Below are 18,647 nucleotides of genomic sequence, written 5' to 3' on the forward strand. Positions count from 1 at the left end.
TATGAATGATTCAGGCTGGGCTGACCTTTGGGAGAAATCTGAGCACTGCCCCCTCCCCCCTCCCCAAGAATATTCGGCTATTTTTAGCTCATTTCATTGGAGATTTGGACCAGGTTTCTATCTCTTTCATCCTGAATTCTGTCCCTTCGCCTTGAGGTTGGGCCTGAAGTATGAGAACAGGTGCTGAGAGTAAGGTCTGGTCAAGGCAGCAACATGATGGCTTCCTCAGTCCGCAAGGCCTGCAGCCCTCACCTGGCATTTGCCAGGGCCTTCAAACCGACCCTAGGAACTGCCCTCAGCCGGTTGACAGCACTGACCCCCCGCCAGCCTCTCAGACTTGGAGCTGCTTCCTCAAGAACTCAGGCAGAACGGGCCTGTTGCCGGGCCAGTGTTATGTGCGGGGGAGGGGAACCTCGCAGCCTTTAAGGTCTGCGTGCCTAGCGTTGAAGGGAGGCCTTTGAGCCCCTTCGGTCTCAGAGACATGCCAGGTCTCAGGGGGAAAGCCTGAGTGAGGGTGGCGCCCTCAATTGGAGGCTTGAGAGGCCCCATGGACCCGGATACCCCACGGAGAGATAAGGCTCTGGTCACCAGCCACAACCCTAGACATCCTGCTCCGCGTCCCGCGGGGACCCTCCGCAAGAAGCCGGGACATGGTGGTATCGGCCCCACCCTACTCAGGGACCTGGGGCCGTGGCTACGGCCAGGCCAGCTCGGGTCCTTAGTCCCACTTCTGCGATAACAACCGGCTCAGGCAGGAGAGCTAGGCGGGCCACGAGGGGGAGCACAAGCCAAGCCGCAGGGGGAGGAAGGGGTTAAATCTCCCTCCTCAGGGTTCTCAGCGCCGGGAGACCGCCCCTTAGGCTCCGCCCCGGCACGCTGACTGGCCCAAGCCTTCCCCGTCCTGCCCGGGGATTGGCCCCTGGGAGCGCGCCTCAGGCCTCGCCCCCGTCCCGGTCCCGCCTTTCGGGCCGCCGCGGCCTCTCGCTCCAGCTGTGAGGACTATCGCCTCTCTGTTTGCCCACCCGCCATGGGGCTGTCGGAAGCACCGGGGTGAGTGCAGGGCGCGGCCCCGGTTCCCAGTGTTCGAGTCCGCGAGGCGCGTGCCACCCCTTGGCCCCCGAGCAGGCGACCGGCTTGGGTTAGCTCGGAAGGGGTACCGCCGAGTCCCGAGCAGGCGTTTCCCGCCTGCCGCGCCTCGGTTTACCGCTTTGTCGATTTTCTGCAGGCAGCTGCCCAACCGTAGCGAGGGATGGGGCGGGAGCCGGCGCGACTCCAGCCCCTGCGGGCTGTGCGGAAAGCCGCTCGAGCGCCGTCCGAGGGCTAGCCGGGGGCCGCCTCCCGGCGGCTGTGTGCAGAGGAGCCCCGGCCCAGGAGGTGCGCCGGTGCGGCGCGTTGGGGCCCGGGACGTGGCTGCTAGAGTGTCCATAGCCAGGGCCTGGGTCCACCCAGGGATGCAACTGGTGCGGGAATGTGCGCTCCGGCCCTTCTGGCCGCAGGCCCTACTATAGGGAGGGGTCAAGGATCTAAGCCCCTCCCTCCAAGCACGGGTTCGACGGGGGCGAGGGGGAGGGGTGGCGGGAGTGGGAGCCCTTAAAGACCTCGAGTGACTCACAGAGGAGGGGCCACGGGGCTCAAAGATCTCTGTGAGCCGGCAATGCCAAGAGTCTCTGAGGATCGTCCTTGCACCCACTCCACTCCATCCTCCAACGGGGACATCCAGGTTAGGGGCCCTTTCCAGGTGAGCTCCTGCCCCTCGGGTGGGAACCTCACCGTAGGTCAGAGCTTCTCACAGATCAGAACTTTCCTGACAGGTGAAGCCTTTCCCGGCAGGGGAGAGCTTCCCTCCAGGTAAGATTCCCCCCTCTGCGATCCATTCCCAGGTGAGAGTTTTCTCCCATTACGGGTGGGAGCCTCCCCCAGGTCAGAGCTTCCCTTAGGTGAGAATACTCTCGAGACGAGAACCTTCTTGGCAGGTGAAAACTTTCCCTGCTAGTGAAAGCTTTCCCCCAGGTAAGCGCTCCCCCTCCAAGAGCTCCTATGCCCAAGTGAGAACTATTTTTGGGACAGCTTCCCCCCTTCCCCTCCAGATCTCCTATTCCCAAGTGAGATCTTTTCCCTTAATCAGGTGGTAGCCACTGGGCAGATCAGAGTTTCTCCCCAGGACAGAACTTACCTAGCTGGTGAAAACTTTCCTGTCAGGTGAGAGCTTCTCCTTAGGCGAGATCCTCCCGGAGATCTATTCCCAGGTGAGATTGACCCCCCTTGAATTGGGGGCTTCTCTTTCCAGGGGGAAAACTCTCCCTCCCGGTGAGAGCCATCCCCTGGCTTTCCCAGATTAGGCCTGAGCTTGTCCAGGTCTACAACCTGGACCCTGTGGCTGGAGGCCCGGGGGCAATCTTAGCCCCAACACTTTCCTTCTCATAGAGCCTTCTCATGTGAAGAGAGACTTGCCTGATTTGCTGGATTCCTTCCTTGCGTGTGCTCTCAGACAGCATGCGCTGGGCTCGTGGGGCAGCTGGATAAGGACTCGGACTGGACTGGGATTGGCTGGAGAAGAGTTGGGGCTGGGGGGAGGGGGCTGGGAGGGACAGTCAGCCTGGAACCTAGATTGGTGAACACTCAGGGCTGGACTGAAGTGTGGCTTGTGTTCATCCTGCTGCCTCTTTGTGGGAGACTTTGGCCCAGCAAGAGTCTTCCACCAGCCAAAGTTCAGGTACTGCCCCTGCCTGGGCCTGGACATAGGGCCTGCAGGAGCCAGCTGGAGGGTTGGACCTACCTAGATCTTGGGACCTAGAAAAGTCAGTTGGGTGACTCTGTGGTCCCAGGTGGAGGTCTAGGGGAGGTTGGGCCAGGAGTGCCCTCACTGTGTCTCTGGCCTCACCACCCAGACAGCGGGACACACAGGCACTGCTGTCCACAACGCAGGCAATGGAGCTGAGGAGGCGAGATTACCATGTGGAGCGGCCACTGCTGAACCAAGAACAGCTGGAGGAGCTGGGGAGCCGGAGCTCAGCAACTGGGACCCTCCAATGGCGAACCTGGTTTCGGTAAGGCTGAGGTCGGGGGGACTGGGGGCACTGGCAGGACTCAGGTAGCCCCTGTCTGTGATACCTACCCTTGTGTCCCCAGGTGCTCCCATGCTCGGGCCCGAGCCCTTCTGCTCCAGTACTTCCCAGTTTTGGCCTGGCTACCCCAGTATCCTGTGCGTGACTGGCTTCTGGGTGACTTGTTGTCTGGCCTGAGTGTGGCCATTATGCAGCTACCACAGGGTGAGCCACCCTTGACCTGGAGACTGTACCCTCAACCCTTGGATGATGACCCCGACCCTTCAAGGCCCTGACCTGTAATCTGTGAACCACTGCCTGCCCCCGCCTCCCCCCACCCCTCCACCAAAAGCCAGAAACAAGATCCCTGCCCCTGGAACTATGGCCCATGACCCAGGGCTGGGATTTCCTCATTCTTTCAAGACCCTGGCCTCCAAGTCTACATTGCTACCATTCCACCTCCAGGCCTGGCCTATGCCCTCCTGGCTGGACTGCCCCCCGTGTTTGGCCTCTACAGCTCCTTCTATCCTGTCTTTATCTATTTCCTGTTCGGCACTTCCCGGCACATCTCCGTGGGTGAGTGGAGCCAGGAGGATGCCCACATTCCCCACGGAGGACAGGGTGAGGGAGGGCTGAGCAGGGCAAGGAAACGCAGGGAACAGGGAGGGAGGCATCGATGCCGGGCCAGTGGGAGACTGGCCCAAGGGTCATTCCAAGCAGGACTGGGCCTCTGACCGTGGAGACAGATTCAGGTTACCTAGAGGCCCTGACCCAGGAGGATATGGGTGGGTGAAGCATCTCAAGGGGCCCAGACTTGGGACAGACCTGAGAGCCTGAGACAGGCCATGCCCCCTTCCCCATTCCACTTTTCACAGGGGGAGTGGTCCTGAGCCAGTGGATACAGGTGGGACAAGGTAGATGATGCAGGGCCAACATTTCTAGCCACGCTCAAGAGACTTTGAACTTAGAGTTCATACCTGACTGCCAGCGCTGCCTCTATTTGCACAGCAAGTCTAAGGATATTGGTCTAGAACTAGGTGTCTCCTGGCCTCTCCCTTAAGACCAGGACTCCAGGGCAGGGCAGTGCCCCCTCCCCTTCAGACCACCCTGATCTGCCCCTGCAGGCACCTTTGCTGTCATGTCCGTGATGGTGGGCAGTGTGACAGAATCACTGGCTCCAGATGAAGCCTTCCTGCAGGCCTCGAACTCCACTGTTGATGTGGCGGCCAGAGATGCTGCTCGGGTGCAGGTGGCCTCCACACTCAGTGTCCTTGTTGGCCTCTTCCAGGTGCGGAGCAGTCAGGAGTACAGGCCCCTGACTGCCAGACCCACCCCTCACCCCATTTGCCAGGTCCCCTGAGTGTCTGGCCATCACCATCTTCCTCATCATCATCACTCATCCCCCTCTGCTCCCACCTGCCCTGGGCTCTGCTCCGGCCACCCCTAGGACCCTCTCCTCCCCTGACTGCCCTGTGCACCCCACAGGTGGGGCTGGGCCTGGTCCATTTCGGCTTCGTGGTCACCTATCTGTCAGAGCCTCTGGTCCGAGCCTATACCACAGCCGCGTCTGTGCAGGTCTTCGTCTCGCAGCTCAAGTATGTGTTTGGCCTCCATCTGAGCAGCCGCTCTGGGCCACTGTCCCTCATCTATGTGAGTGAGGGTGGGAGGAGGGAAGGGTGGGTGGGCCCAGGACCTTGAGTGCTGGCTGTGACCCCCCCTCCCCTCAGACAGTACTGGAGGTCTGCTGGAAGCTGCCCCAGACTGTGGTCGGCACCATGGTCACCGCAGTTGTGGCAGGGGTGGTTCTCGTGCTGGTGAAGCTGTTCAATGACAAGCTGCGGCGACAACTGCCCATGCCGCTCCCCGGGGAGCTGCTCACGGTTTGAATTCTGGTGGGGGGGAGGGGGGCAGGGGGAAGGGCAAGTGAGGAGTCCCTGCCGTGTGGGCGTCCCCCAGATAGTTAAAGACTAGTTGGTGTGGGCACTGAGGACTGGGGGGACCACAGCTGACAGCCCCTGACAGCATCTCCCTTTCCCCAAAATGGTGGTGTCCATCTTTTACCCTATCGCTGACTTCTGCCCACCCCTCTGAAGGTTTCGCTTCAGGCCTCTCTCTTTACGCCCAAAGTGATTTCTCCATCCCCCTTAATGGTGGTGCCAGCACCTACCTCCCCTGACTCTGTCCTCTCCCTGCAGCTCATCGGGGCCACAGGCATCTCCTACGGCGTGGGACTGCAGCACAGATTTGGGGTGGATGTCGTGGGCAAAATCCCTGCAGGGTGAGCTCCGGCCCCTGTCAGGTCAGGGAGGGTTGGGTGGCCAGGGCCACAACATTCCTTTGGCCTCACAGATGCCCCTCACAGGCTGGTGCCCCCAGTGGCCCCCAGCCCCCAGCTGTTCGCAAGGCTTGTGGGAAATGCCTTCGCCATCGCTGTGGTTGGTTTCGCCATTGCCATCTCGCTGGGGAAGATCTTCGCCCTGAGGCATGGCTACCGGGTGGACAGCAACCAGGTCTGGGGAATGGGATGTGGGACACGGAGCGGGCAGGTGTACAGAGACCCCAGGGCTTGGGGGGATGGAGTATCAGGTGGGAGACAGGGAAACAGCAAACAGATGTGCTGGGGCCACATGGGGGACTGAGGGTGGGAGAGCAGGACACACGGGACAGTGGCCAAGTCTTTGGGGGCTACTGAGTGCGGATGGAGGTTGGGGATGCATAGGCCTGGACACAGTGACCACGCACTGCTAGTGATGTGTCCTGACACCTGCACTACCCCCCTCAGGAGCTGGTGGCACTTGGCCTCAGTAACCTCATCGGGGGCATCTTTCAGTGCTTCCCTGTGAGCTGCTCTATGTCTCGGAGCCTGGTACAGGAGAGCACCGGGGGCAACACACAGGTGGGCTGCAGGTGTGGGCTGCAGGTGTGCATCTACACACACGCTGCTTTGCCTGGGTGGTCCTACACCCTGCTTTCCCCCCTCCCCCCTACTCCCCCTTCCCCCCTGCTCTCGCCTTCTTCTCCCCTACACTCCAGCCCACTCATCTGCCCGCTCACTCCCACTGTACAGGTGGCTGGAGCCATCTCCTCCCTTTTCATCCTCATTATCATCGTCAAACTTGGAGAACTCTTCCAAGACCTGCCCAAGGTGAGCTGCCATCCCGTACCCAGCCAGGCTTGAGGGCCTTGGCCAGGCCAGGGACTCAGATCAGTCAGTCAGGGCCTGGGTGAGGGGGAGGGATACAGGGTCATGCCCTGTTTTTCAAGCTTGAGATCTCTGGTTGAGATTTGGAGTCGACAGTCAGGGGTAAGAACCTTTGAGAGTCAGACCCAAGTTGTTAGGTTCGGGGGCAGGAGGTGGTTAGTGTCCCTCGGGGTCATACCCAGGTACTTGAGGACAGTCTGGCTCATGCCAGGTGGTCAGGGCTGTCAGCATCCTGCACCTCTCAGTCGCTCCTGGTGACCCTCCCCCTCCCCCAGGCAGTCCTGGCTGCTGTCATCATTGTGAACCTGAAGGGCATGTTGATGCAGTTCACCGACATATGCTCCCTCTGGAAGGCAAATCGAGTGGATCTGGTGAGAGGCCTGGGAGCCCAGGGGTGGGGTCAGGGCCTTCAGCCCCAGTGACCCTTCTAGACCCTGTTGACTACTACCCTTCTGTTTTTAGCTTATCTGGCTGGTGACCTTTGTGGCCACCATCCTGCTGAACCTGGACCTTGGCCTGGCAGTTGCGGTAGTCTTCTCCCTGCTGCTCGTGGTGGTCCGCACACAGCTGTGAGTCACCCCTCTGGTTCCCCCCTCATTCCAGCTGGTGAGAGAGTGAGGTCCACATTGGTTTCCCCCAGCTTTCCCACATCTTGGGGGGTGACCCAAGGCTCCTTAGAACCCCCTTATTGCCCCCTCTCTTAATGCCCCCCTCTTCTCACACTCTCTCTTTCACAGGCCCCACTACGCTGTCCTGGGGCAGGTGCCAGACACAGATATTTACAGAGATGTGGCAGAGTACTCAGAAGTGAGTGGCAGGGGCTAAGCCAGAGGATGGCGTGGATGGGGTAGGACAGAGGCAGACAGGGCCATCCCTTATCAGGTCCTTGCGTACTGGGCAAGGACACGGGGGTGGGGCGCTAAGGGTGCTTTGGTCCTTGGAATTTCAAGGGAGGAATTTGGGTCTCTGACCCCCATACTCAGAGTATGGGCCTTAGGGCCTGGGGGAGGAGTCTGTCTTAGAGGCAGCAGTACAAGCCCCATCCCGCAGAGTAGCCCTGGGTCAGGAATGTAGAGGGGCAGGATCTGGGGCACGAGGATGTAGGGGAGGCTGTTTGCTGACCTGCTCAGTGGGGTTACTGAATCTCCGTCCTTTACCTCCTGAGAAGTCTCACGTCAAGCCCTGGGAACAAAAGTGGGGGCTCTGGAATAAAACGAGCTCATTTTCCCTGATGGAGCCTTGAAGGCTGAGCATAGTATGATGAGGCAGAGTGAGGGAAGGACATGAGTGGAGAAGCTCAGCTGGATGGAAGGGGAGGTGGGGGGTGGCGCAGGGACATTGTTCAGGCCCAAAGGCCGAGCAGAGACCTGGAGTGTCCTGAGCGGGGTGGGAGCCGGGGAAGGCTTGGCTGGGCTGGCAGTTGAGGACGGTCTCTCTGTCCACATACAGAAAACAGACCCCAGTGCTGGGGTTGGAGACCCAAGGGGAAGCTAAGAGCCATTGAAACCTGGCCTGGGTATTGGCAGAAGGACAGGGGAGATGGGGTGGGAGAGGTTCAGGATGCCCTGGAGGAAGAAGCAGCAGCTCTGACAGGCCCAGCTGAGGGGTCAGGATGACCCCACCAGCTCCTGGGAGGGCATGGCCTACAGGCCGGGCCTCTGTTGGCTGGGAAGCAGAGGGTTGATGATGGCAGGTACCGGGGTACACAGGGGAGGAAAGAAAGAGAGCAAGATGCAGCTAGGAGAGACGAGGGCTCAGCCACCCCCAACCTGACCTATCCCCAGGCCAGGGAGGTCCCGGGCGTGAAGGTCTTCCGCTCCTCGGCCACCATGTACTTTGCCAACGCTGAGCTCTACAGTGACACGCTGAAGCAGAGGGTGAGGCCTGGGGTCCACAGGGGGAGGGGCAGAGGGTCTCTCACCTCCCCAGTGTCCACATCCCCTACCCTGCCCTTTGCTCTAGTGCGGTGTGAACGTGGACCACCTCATCTCCCAGAAGAAGAAACTGCTCAGGAAGCAGGAGCTAAAGCTGAAGCGACTTCAGAAAGAGAATAAGCTCCCGAAACAGGCAGGGGCCCTTCTGACCCCACCCGGCCTTTCTCCCAGCCTCCTGGCTTCTCACCCTCATTCTTCATCCCTCCTCCTCTCTCCCTGATGCCCCCAGTGACCCTGCAGGTCAGGATTCTGCGGGCAGTCTTGTTTTTCTCCTGCCTCCTAAGCCAATGGTGGCGTTAACCATCTTTCCAAAGTAGGTCAGAACCCCACAGCCTTCAGCGTGGCTGCCCTGGGTCCCAAGCTTCAGCTCCTAGTCCACCTGCCTGCCCAAAGCCAGGGGACGACACCAGACCTGCGTGGCCTGGTTGTCATATGACAGCTGGGACACCTCTTTCCTGGCCTAGGCTGCCGCCTCCAAGGGCACTTCCATTTCCATCAATGTCAACACCAGTGTCACAGACATTGAGAGCAACGATGTGGAGGGCTCCAAGGCCAAGGTGAGGCTGGAGGTGGGAGAGGGGCCAACCATGAGCTGCAGGGATGAGAGTGCCCATGTGTGGAGTGGAGTGATGGATCAGGTGCTCTACAGGGAGATCTCTAGTGATATGCCATAGAATTCTGCTTGTGGCTCTCTGGTCTGTAATCTGAGGCCTAGCCAAAGACCTTGAATTTGTGAATTCTACAAGACCCTGCAGTCTGTATTCATGGGCAGAGGGAAGGGATTGGGCATGTGGGAAAAATCTGGGATCAAAGGGGACATGAATCTCAATTAGAGTCTCAGGCAGGACTTCCCTGGCAGGCCAGTGGTTAAGACTCTACGCTCCCAGTGCAGGGGCCATGGGTTCCATCCCTGGTCAGGGAAGTTTCACATGCCGTGCGGCGCCCCCCTCCCCACAAAAAAGACTCAGGCAGGGTGCCAGGATATCTGTGTGTGCGCGTGTGTCCGTGTGTCTCTTTTGGTTTGTCCCCATCCTCAGTCAGTCACTCTGGCTGACTGAGGATGGGGTGTGGTCTCTGATGCCCTTCCTTCTTAAGTGTCCCTATTTAAGTATGGGCCCAGGAAGTAACAGAGCAGTAGATGCATGTCTGTGTGTGCTCCCGGAGTCTGGGCACCCTCCCCTGTGTGTCCCCATGTGTCCCTCCTGTCTTTACATACAGGCTCCCTGTCTCCATATCCTCATGTGTCCACTGCATGCCCCATATACGTGGCCGTTTACACGTCTGATCCTGTGTGTCTCTGCACGTCTGTGTATGTTCCCTGCCTTCACCCACCGTGGGCGGCCCTTGCAGTGTGTCTGGTTTCCCAGCAGGTGAGCGCAGGGACTGAGCTAGAGGATACAGCAGCCAGGGGTCAAGAAGATGCCAAGGCCCCAGACATGTCCTCACTGAAGACCCTGGGCCTGCCTCAGCCAGATTTCCACAGCCTCATCCTGGACCTGAGTTCCCTTTCCTTCGTGGACACTGTGTGTCTCAAGAGCTTGAAGAATGTAAGGGGCTGGGGGCACCCCTAAGAAGGGCCTTGGGGGAGGACAAGGCCCTTCAGCCCTGACCCCATAACTAGCTCCAAGAGCCCTCTGAGCCTAACCCCCAACCCTCTGAGCTCCCCCTCTGAACTCCCTTCCCCCCCAGCCTGCCCAAGTGCCCCTTCGGAGCCCCTGAGCCTCCCTCTGAGTCTGGCCCCCTTTTCTGCTGCAGATTTTCCGTGACTTCCGGGAGATCGAGGTGGAGGTGTACATGGCCGCCTGCCACTGTGCGTGGGGTGGACACAGCAAGAGCAGTCCGGGGAGGGGGTGGGGATTCTGTCCAAGGAATCTGCCAGGCAGCACAAGGAAAAAGTCTTTCTCTGAAACTGGAGGTCAGAGGTGTCCTGGGAGGGAGGGGTCAAGGGTCAAGAGTTGGGGTTTAGCCATAAGCCTCAGGGGTGGTGGTCAGGGTGACATTCCGCCAGTGCCTGGGTGTTCCTGGGGGTTCTGCGGGTCAGGGGAGACCAACTCCTTGTCTACAGCTCCCGTGGTCACGCAGCTTGAGGCGGGGCACTTCTTCGATGCATCTATCACCAAGCAGCATCTCTTTGCCTCTGTCCACGATGCTGTCATCTTTGCACTCCAACACCAAAGGTCCAGCCCCGTCAACCCTGTTTTGGTGAGCTGACCTCTGTTGCTGAGCTCTGTTTGTTTATCTACTGCTTGTCCCATCCTGACCCCATTTCCAGGAAGTCCACCCTTCCTGGATGGCTCTGATTAGCTCTGCCCCCAGTAGATCCACTGCCTTCCCCTCCTGCCTTTAGAGGAAGCTGCTCCTGGGGGAGGGGGTAGTACGTGTCCTTCAGAAACTGACAGGAGCCTCTCCTCCTCTCCCTGCCCAGGTTACCAAACTCTGACCGTGCTGCCACCCTGCCTGAGACTGCCCACCTCTGGAGGTTGCGACCGGTTACCCGTGAGGACCCCCTACCCCTGGGCTGCCTCCAGATGTCACCCAGGAGTCCCCTCCGTACGCACGCACATAACTCAGGGATGGAGGTTCTGGGACTCCAAGTTCAGTGCTCTAGGCCTGGGATAAGGCACTGGCCAAGTTGGAGGAGCATGCATGTTTTTAGTCTCAGGAATAAAGATTTGTTTGCCCAATGCCAGGCTCTGCTGTGGCTTGGTGGGGCCTTGGCAGGGGCAAGGGTATAGTCCATAGCCCTGGCTCCTGACCCTTCTTGTGCCCCAAAGTGGGAATTGGGGTTGGAAGCTGGGGGGAAAGTTCGGGGAGGGCAGGGTCAGGCAGGGGGAGTGTGGAGCAGGAGGGAGAGCTTCGGGGCTAGGCCCAGGGAGGGGGGCGTCCCAGGTCCAAGTTCCTCACCAGCCAGGCACAGCCCTCGGCACCTGTGTCCTCGGCTGTAAAATGGTTGGAATCAGAGCTGTTTCTCAGGAATGACCTGTTCTCAGGGACCCCTGATGAGGTGCAGGCAGGCCTGGCGCTACTGGGCAGCCCCTGGAGGGTGTGGTGTGAACACCTGAGCAACCAGCTGAGGAAGCACAGGGTATTCACAGGTGTTGCCGGTCTGCACTGAGAAGTAAGAATACGGGAATTCCCTGGCAGTCTAGTGGTTAGGACTCAACGCTTTCACTGTCAAGGGTGAGGGTTCGATCGATCCCTGGTTGGGGAACTAAGATCCCACAAGCAGCACGGTGCAGCCAGAAGAAAAAAGAAAAGAAAAGAAAGGAAAGAATGTGCATGATTGATTTACTTGGGAAAAATGCTTATTTGTATAATTAGATCACCTGGGCTTTGCAGGTCACCGTCAGCCAAGAACCACGTGTTGATTTCTACCATAAAACACCAACATCTGGGCATGTGGCCCAGTGGGCAGCAATGGGCCTTCAGGCCAGCTAATACTGAGTGACTGGAGGCCAGGGTGGGGGGGTCGAACCTTTCTGGGCCTCCGTATCCTCATCAGGAGAGCAGAAATGGTAATGGTACCCACTTCATGGGTTCCTCAATGAATATTAAATGAGTAAATGCCACAAACAGCTTGCAACAGTGCTGGGCTCGTGTCACCTGCCAAAACAAGTGAGCCTGCCATTCGCAGGTCCCGACCAGGTCCTGGGCTCTGTGCTGGACCAGTGGACAGAGGCTGTCCTGCCCTGCAAGTCACAGAGGCACCCCTTGCCTGGCTGTTTCTGTCCTGGCCTGTGTCACTGCCCTGCTCTGTGTTCGCAAATCATCTGTCCTTTCCCCACCCCCAAAACCTTGCCCAGGAAGTCAGGGCCCTTTGTCACACTGCCTCCAGACACCAGGAACAGCGCCGGGCACAAGGAAGTGCTTGGTAACTACTGGTTAAGTGATCCTATGTACTGGAGTGGAAGGTAAACCTCAAACGTGAACTTGCAGATACAGGCAGACCTTGTTTTATTGCACTTCACCGATACTGTGTTTTTTACAAATTGAAAGTTTATGGCCACCCTGAGTCAATCAAGTCTTGGTGCCATTTTTCCAACATCATTTGCTCACTGCATGTCACTGTCACATTGTGGTAATTCTCAAAGTATTTCAAACTTCTTCATTATTATTATATTTGTTAGGATCTATGATCAGTGATCTTTGATGTTACTACTGTGACTCGCTGAAGGCTCAGATGATGGTTAGCAATTTTTAGCAATAAAGTGTTTTTTTAAATTAAGGTATGTACTTTTTTTTAGACATAATGCTACTGCACGCTTAATAGACTACAGTGTAGTGTAAACATAACTTTTATATGCACCGGGAAACTGAAAAATTTGTGCAACTCGCTTTATTGTGGTGGTCTAGAACCGAAGCACAGTATCTCCAAGGTATACCTGTACTTGGAAATGCTTTGAAGAAGATGAAGCAGGGTCAGGAATTCCCTGGCAGTCCAGTGGTTAAGACTCTGCACTTCCATTGCAGGGCGCACGGATTCAATCCCTGGCCGGGGAACTAAGATCCCACATGCCACAATGCGGCCAAATAAATAAATAAAACAGGGTCACGTGAAAGAGAAGGGACTGTGTTACCCAGGATGGTCATGGGAGGGAGACTCAGGGAGCAGGTGACACTTGAGCTGAAATGCAGCTGTGAGAGTTCTCTTTCTAGGACAGTGCTCCTAGTGTAGGGAACAGCAGGTGTGTTCAAGGAACACCAGGGAGGCCTACAAGAGGCAGGAGGGGAGACCAGAGCACAGAGCACCTCACAGGCCAGGGTGAGCCTTCAGGCTTTATTCAGAGTGCGCACCCACATTTTTGAGTGCTCCCTGTGCTGCGATGTGGACCATGGGGCTGAGTCTGGGCATAGGGGAGCAGGGAGCAGCTCTGTGTGCTTAGCTTGGTTGGCCTGGCGTTGGTGCTGCCACTGGTGGAGAGCATGTTAGATGTATATTAGATGAGGAGGAGGGAGAGGGGGAAGGAAGCATTCCTTCATTCCTGGGCCCCAAGCCTGCCCTCCTCCCTGCCCTGGAATCCCACCCCACCCACCCCGCCCCATATTTTCTGGCCAGGCCACCCCTCCTGAAAGCCATGGGCCCAGCTGGAACCTACTGCCTCACCTGCCCCTGGGGGAGGAGTGTTTGCCCGTTGCCAGGCGCCCAGGTTCCGGCCCCTAGTACTGGCAGCAGCCATGCTGCACGCACAGTCCTTCCTGCCATGGCTGCTTCTGCTAGCGATGCCTGTCCGCACCCACACCTGGTCACGGCCCGTGTGGTACCAGGTGGGGCTGGACTTACAGCCCTGGGGGTGCCAGCCAAACAGCCTGGAGGGTTGCAAGGGCAGCCTGGGGTGTCCTGGCCATTGGATGGGCCTGGGGGTGAACCGCATCTACCCAGTGGCTGGGGTCACCGTCGCCACTACCATGATGCTGATGCTCAGCCGTGCGGTGATGCAACGGCGGCGCTCACAGGCCACTAAGAGTGAGGTGAGCATGGCACTGCTCTGTCCCCACAGCCTCCTACTTCTGTTCATACCCAATGAGCTCATAATTCTCTACCCATCCTCCCACTCATGGCTTCTGGGCCTCCTGCTGCCCCTCCCCCATCACTCACACCCCAGGGTCCCTACAACTGTCCACACCCAACAGTCCCTGCATTTCCCATGGGTAGTACCCTGCCCCATCCTCCCTCTTTAATATCCCTATTCCTCATCCAGCCTCCATGGGCCCCATGACCATACTAGGCCACAACAGACCCTCCACGATCCTCCATCACCCTAAGTCCCCTTTCCCACCACACCTCTGTCCTGTTCCTCTGTTCTCACTCCTGCCTTTTTGTCCTATCCTCAGCATCCGCAGGTGACGGCTAGCCCCTGTGCACCCTGGAAACGACGGGCCCCAATCTCAGACCGTGCCCTACTCCGTGGGGTCCTGCATATGCTGGATGCCCTCCTGGTCCATATTGAGGGCCATCTGCAGCGTCTAGCCACCCAGCAGCGAACCCAAATAAAGGGGACTCCTGCCCAGAGCGGGTGACCCAACATACTCCTCTCTTTGCCTGGTGGCTTGTTGGGGCGGGGATGGCCTGAGGCTCTGGGCCAGGCTCAGGTCTGTGTGTCTTATTCTCTCCAGGCCTGTCTGGACCCTGTTCCCCTTTTCTACTTTTAGAGCCAGCACACCCATCGAGGCCTCGGTGCCCATCAATGGCTGGGCAGGTGGGGCCCAGGCTGGCTCACCCTGCTCCATTGCCCACACCAACTGACCCCTCCTCTCTAGGGATCCCACTCATAAATACAACTGCTCCTCTGGGGCTCCTCAGGGGCCCCCAGTGTGGTGGGAGAAGACTTGGCCATCAGGGCAGATGTGGGTGGTCCAGAGAGGGCAGCCCAGAGGTGACCACCTGGCTGAGTCAGGAGCTAGGGCTCCTGGTTGAGCCTGCGGGGCCTGAGCTGGGGCTGGGGGTAGAGGGAGGGCCCTGGCTGCCTTCATCTTTGTGACATCTCAAACATGCTTTGGCACCTAAGTGGCCCTTGCTCTAAAGCCCCTGGAAGTGGGATGAGGGCTGAACCTCCCCAAAGGGGCCCTCATCTGCTTCCTCCCTTCCTTCTACCATAGGCATCAGGATCTGCTGATGAACAGAACAGGCTCCTCCCTCACCCACTCACAAATAGAGGAGGGTAGAGGTGGTGATGAAGCAGACTCAAAAACTCAATTCCTCTGCAGAGAGTTGTGCTGAGCCAGTTGGAGTAGGGCAGGTGTGGGCTGACTGCTGGGACCTGAAGGGTGAGTGGGGTGATGAGAGGAGGGGGAGAGTGCTCCAGTCAGAAGGATATGCACATACAAGGGCCAGGTGGGGAAAGAGACCTTGACCTGTTCCATGAACTATAAGATGGTCAGGATTTCAGGGAAAAGAAGGAATTCTGGAACACAGGAGAGGGCAGGCTGGGAAGAGACAGGAGTTGGTGTCTCCTAGGGAGGCTGTGGTAGGCAGGATAATGGCCCTCAAGATGTCCTTGGAGTCTGTGAATATTTTACAGTACATGGCAAAGAGGATTTTGCAGATGGAATTAAGTGAAAGACGTTAAAATGGGAAGATTATTCTGGATTATTTTGGTGGGCCCAGTGTAATTTCATGAGCCCTTAAAAGTGGAAGAGGAGGGCAGGAGAGTTGGTCGGATTCAAAGTGTGAGAGGTACTAATAATCCTCTGCTGCTGGCTTTGAAGGTGGTAGAAGAGATCTTCCACCACCCAAAGATCCAAGGAATTCAGATGGCCTCTAGAAGCTGGGAATGACCCTTGGGTGATAGCCAGCAAGAAAACAGAAACCTCAGTCCTTCAACCACTATGATCTAACTTCTGCCAATAAACTGAATGACCAAGGACACATTCTCCCCTAGAACCTCCAGAAAGGAACACAGCCCTGCTAATGTCTTGATTTTAGCCCAATGACATCCATGTTGGATTTTGGGCCTACAGAACTGTGAGATAATAAATTTGTTTTGTTCTAAGCCATTAAGTCTGTGGTGATTTGTTATGGCAGCAATAGAAAACTACTAAGTATTGGTATCAAGAGTGAGAGGTACTGCTGTTAACAAATCCTAAAAATGTGGAAATGGCTTTGGAATTGGGCAGTGAGCAAAGTCTGGAAGAATGTCAGGGAGCATAACAGAAAAAGCCAAAACTACCTTCAAACAACTGTTAGCAGAAATTTGGACATTAAGAATGCTGCCACTGAGGGCTCAGAAGAAAATTAGGAACATGTTATTGGAAACCAGGAGTAAAAGGAATCTTTGTTAAATAGTTGTAGGAAGCTTAGTGGAATCATAACCCGTATTTGGATGGAAAGCAGAACTTGTAAATGATGAATTTTAATATTTAGCAGAAAAAATTTCCAAGTGAAGTGCTGAAGGTGCCACCTGATTTCTTCTTGCTGAAAAACATTGCTGAAAGAAATTTTAAAAGACCTAAATAAATAGAAAGACATTCCATGTTCTTTGATTGGAGGACTTAATACTGTTAAAATGGCAATACTACCCAAAGTGGTCTACAGATTCAGTGTAATCCCAGTGAAAATCCCAATAGTGTTTTATAAGAGAAATAGAAAAACCCATCCTAAAATTTATCTGGAATCTCAAGGGACCCTGAATAGCCAAAACGATCTTGCAAAAGAAGAACAAAGTTGGAGGACTCAAACTTTCTGATTTCCAAAATGTACTACAAAGGCACTGTAATCAAAACAGTGTGGTGCTGGCATAGGAATAGACATATAGACCAATGAAATAGAACAGAAAGCCCAGAAATAAACCTTCCCATATATATTCAGTTGATTTTCAATAAGAGTGCAAAGACCATTTAATGGGGAAAAGATAGTCTTTTCAAAAAATGGTGCTGAGAAAACTGAATATCCACATGCAAAAGAATGAAGTTGGACCCTTACCTTACATCATATACAAAATTAAGTAAAATGGATCAAAGATTTAAATTTAAAAGTTAAAACTATAAAACTTTTAGAAGAAAACATAGATGGAAATCTTCATAATCTTGGAGAAGGCAATGATTTCTTAAGTATGACATTAAAAGAACAGGTAACAAAAGAAAAAATAGATAAATTGTACTTCATCAAAATAAAAAATTTGTGCATCATAGAACACTATTAAGAGAGTAAAAAGACAGCTCACAAAATGGAAGAAAATATTTGCAAATCATATATCTAAGGAGGGACTAATATCCAGAATACCTAAAGAATTCCTACAACTCAACAACAAAAAAACAAACAAATTCAAAAATGGGCAAAGGACTTGAATAGACATTGTCTAAAGAAGATATACAAATGGCCAATAACCACATGAAAATATGCTTAACATCACTAGTCATTATGGAAATACAAATCAAAACCACGAGATATCATGTCACCCCCATTAGGATGGCTATTGGAGAATAACAAATATTGGTGGGAATGTAGAGAAATTAGAACACTTTTGCATTGCTGGCAGGAATGTAAAATGGTACAGCCACTACAGAAAACTGCTTGGTGGTTCCTCAAAAAGCTAAAAATATAATTACCATATGATCCAGCAATTCCCCTCCTAGGTAAATACCAAAATAATTGAAAGCAGCATCTCAAACAGATGCTTGTATGCCAGTGAGTGTTCATTGTAGCATTATTCACAATAGCCAAAAGGTAGAAACAGCCCATGTCCACCAACAGATAAATAGATAAACATCATGCTAAGTGAAATAAACCAACGATAAAAGGACAATGTTGAAAGATAAACTGAGGCATGTTTAAAAATTTTAAGTTATTTGAGCAAAAATTGATTCAAATCAGGCACATCCAATCTAGCAGGTAGAAAAGAACTCCAAGGTGCTGAACAAAAATGAAAGATTTTGGGCTTCCCTGGTGGCTCAGTGGTTGAGAGTCCGCCTGCCGATGCAGAGGACACAGGTTCGTGCCCCGGTCCGGGAAGATCCCACATGCCGCGGAGCGGCTAGGCCCGTGAGCCACGGCCGCTGAGCCTGCATGTCCAGAGCCCGTGCTCCACAACGGGAGAGGCCACAGCAGTGAGAGGCCCGCGTACCGCAAAAAAAAAAAAAAAAAAGAAAGAAAGATTTTGATAGGCAAAAGGGAGTGGGAACAAGGATACTATAGTAGGCAAAAAAAGCAGGTTGGTTATTGCAAAGTTACTTTCCTTTAGGGGATGTCACAGTATAACAGGCAGATGACCTGATCAAATAGTGTTGATCAGGAGACTCCTGATAGACTGGTTTAAGATTCCATTTCTGGGAGAGCCCAACTAAAATTAAGACTTGGTTTGGTGGCATGGGGCTTAGCATAAGCGACTCTATTTTGGGCCTTTTATTTTTTTAACAACAAAACTCTATGATCCCAGTTATATGAGGTACCTAGAACAGTCAAGTTCATAGAGACAGAAAGTAGAATAGAGGTTGTCAGAGATTTGAGGAAGGGGGAAATGGCGAGTTATTGCTTAATGGATATAGAATTTCTGTTTGAGATGAGGAAAAAGTTTTGAAAGTAGACTAGATAGTGATAATGGTTGCACAACTTTTTTTTTTTTTTTGGCTGCACTATGAGGCTTGCGGGATCTTAGTTCCCTGGCCAGGGATTGAACCTGGGCTCCAGCAGTGAAAGTGCTGAGTCCTAACCACTGGACTGCCAGGGAATTCCCTGCACGACATTTTGAATGTAATTAATACCACCGAACTGTATAATGTTAAGATGTAATAATGGTTAAGGTGCTAAATGTCATGTATATGTTAGCACAATTTAAAAACTAAAATTAAAATAAAAGAAAAAATATCTAGAAGAATAAGCTGAAGTGTATATCAAATATTGAGTGAGGAGAGTAAGGTGAGTGCCAGAGCCCTCTCAGGCAGCCCACATGGACCTGCTTTTACAGTTTTGAGACTCTCTGGGGGGAATAAAGGGAGTCTCAGAGATGGATAGAGAAATGAGGCCTGGTCAAG

The 18,647-nt window shown here is 54.6% G+C and overlaps 2 protein-coding genes across 15 annotated transcripts; both read left to right on the plus strand.

Moving 5' to 3' along the window:
- The first annotated feature begins 951 nt into the window (after window positions 1–951).
- On the plus strand, window positions 952–14,927 carry SLC26A6 (solute carrier family 26 member 6). Of its 14 annotated transcripts, none has more exons than XM_060307250.1 (23): window positions 972–1,050; window positions 1,226–1,374; window positions 1,812–1,848; window positions 2,889–3,047; window positions 3,130–3,269; window positions 3,510–3,620; window positions 4,169–4,332; window positions 4,530–4,694; window positions 4,772–4,924; window positions 5,240–5,322; window positions 5,407–5,554; window positions 5,827–5,940; window positions 6,112–6,189; window positions 6,522–6,617; window positions 6,709–6,815; window positions 6,984–7,053; window positions 8,031–8,123; window positions 8,209–8,313; window positions 8,645–8,737; window positions 9,548–9,727; window positions 10,246–10,382; window positions 10,606–10,730; window positions 14,778–14,927. In XM_060307250.1, exons 1-23 carry the CDS (start codon window positions 1,028–1,030, stop codon window positions 14,792–14,794), a joined length of 2,547 nt encoding a protein of 848 aa, XP_060163233.1. In that variant the 5' UTR covers window positions 972–1,027; the 3' UTR covers window positions 14,795–14,927. The 14 variants fall into 14 exon arrangements, with proteins under 14 accessions (XP_060163242.1, XP_060163243.1, XP_060163234.1 ...); XM_060307249.1 differs by lacking the exon at window positions 14,778–14,927 and adding an exon at window positions 11,520–12,405; XM_060307252.1 differs by lacking the exon at window positions 14,778–14,927 and adding an exon at window positions 9,936–9,990 and having other exon boundaries at window positions 10,606–10,763.
- TMEM89 (transmembrane protein 89) lies at window positions 12,538–14,764 on the plus strand. The gene is made up of 2 exons (XM_030867027.2): window positions 12,538–13,649; window positions 14,013–14,764. The coding sequence occupies exons 1-2, from the start codon at window positions 13,356–13,358 to the stop codon at window positions 14,196–14,198; spliced, it is 480 nt and encodes a 159-aa protein (XP_030722887.1). The 5' UTR covers window positions 12,538–13,355; the 3' UTR covers window positions 14,199–14,764.
- Window positions 14,928–18,647: the final 3,720 nt, after the last annotated feature.

The sequence above is a fragment of the Globicephala melas genome, chromosome 11, assembly GCF_963455315.2.
Source record: "Globicephala melas chromosome 11, mGloMel1.2, whole genome shotgun sequence".
NCBI lineage: Eukaryota > Metazoa > Chordata > Mammalia > Artiodactyla > Delphinidae > Globicephala > Globicephala melas.

What these genes read in the sequence shown, in the direction of transcription:
- SLC26A6 (XM_060307245.2), top strand. Translation starts at nt 1,028, where the DNA reads ATGGGGCTGTCGGAAGCACCGGG. An exon ending in CATTATGCAGCTACCACAGG is followed by an intron (nt 3,270 to 3,509) that starts GTGAGCCACCCT and finishes TTCCACCTCCAG; the next exon opens with GCCTGGCCTATGCCCTCCTG. An exon ending in GTCTCAAGAGCTTGAAGAAT is followed by an intron (nt 9,728 to 10,245) that starts GTAAGGGGCTGG and finishes CCTTGTCTACAG; the next exon opens with CTCCCGTGGTCACGCAGCTT.
- TMEM89 (XM_030867027.2), top strand. Translation starts at nt 13,356, where the DNA reads ATGCTGCACGCACAGTCCTTCCTGCCATGGCTGCTTCTGCTAGCGATG. An exon ending in CACAGGCCACTAAGAGTGAG is followed by an intron (nt 13,650 to 14,012) that starts GTGAGCATGGCA and finishes TCCTATCCTCAG; the next exon opens with CATCCGCAGGTGACGGCTAG.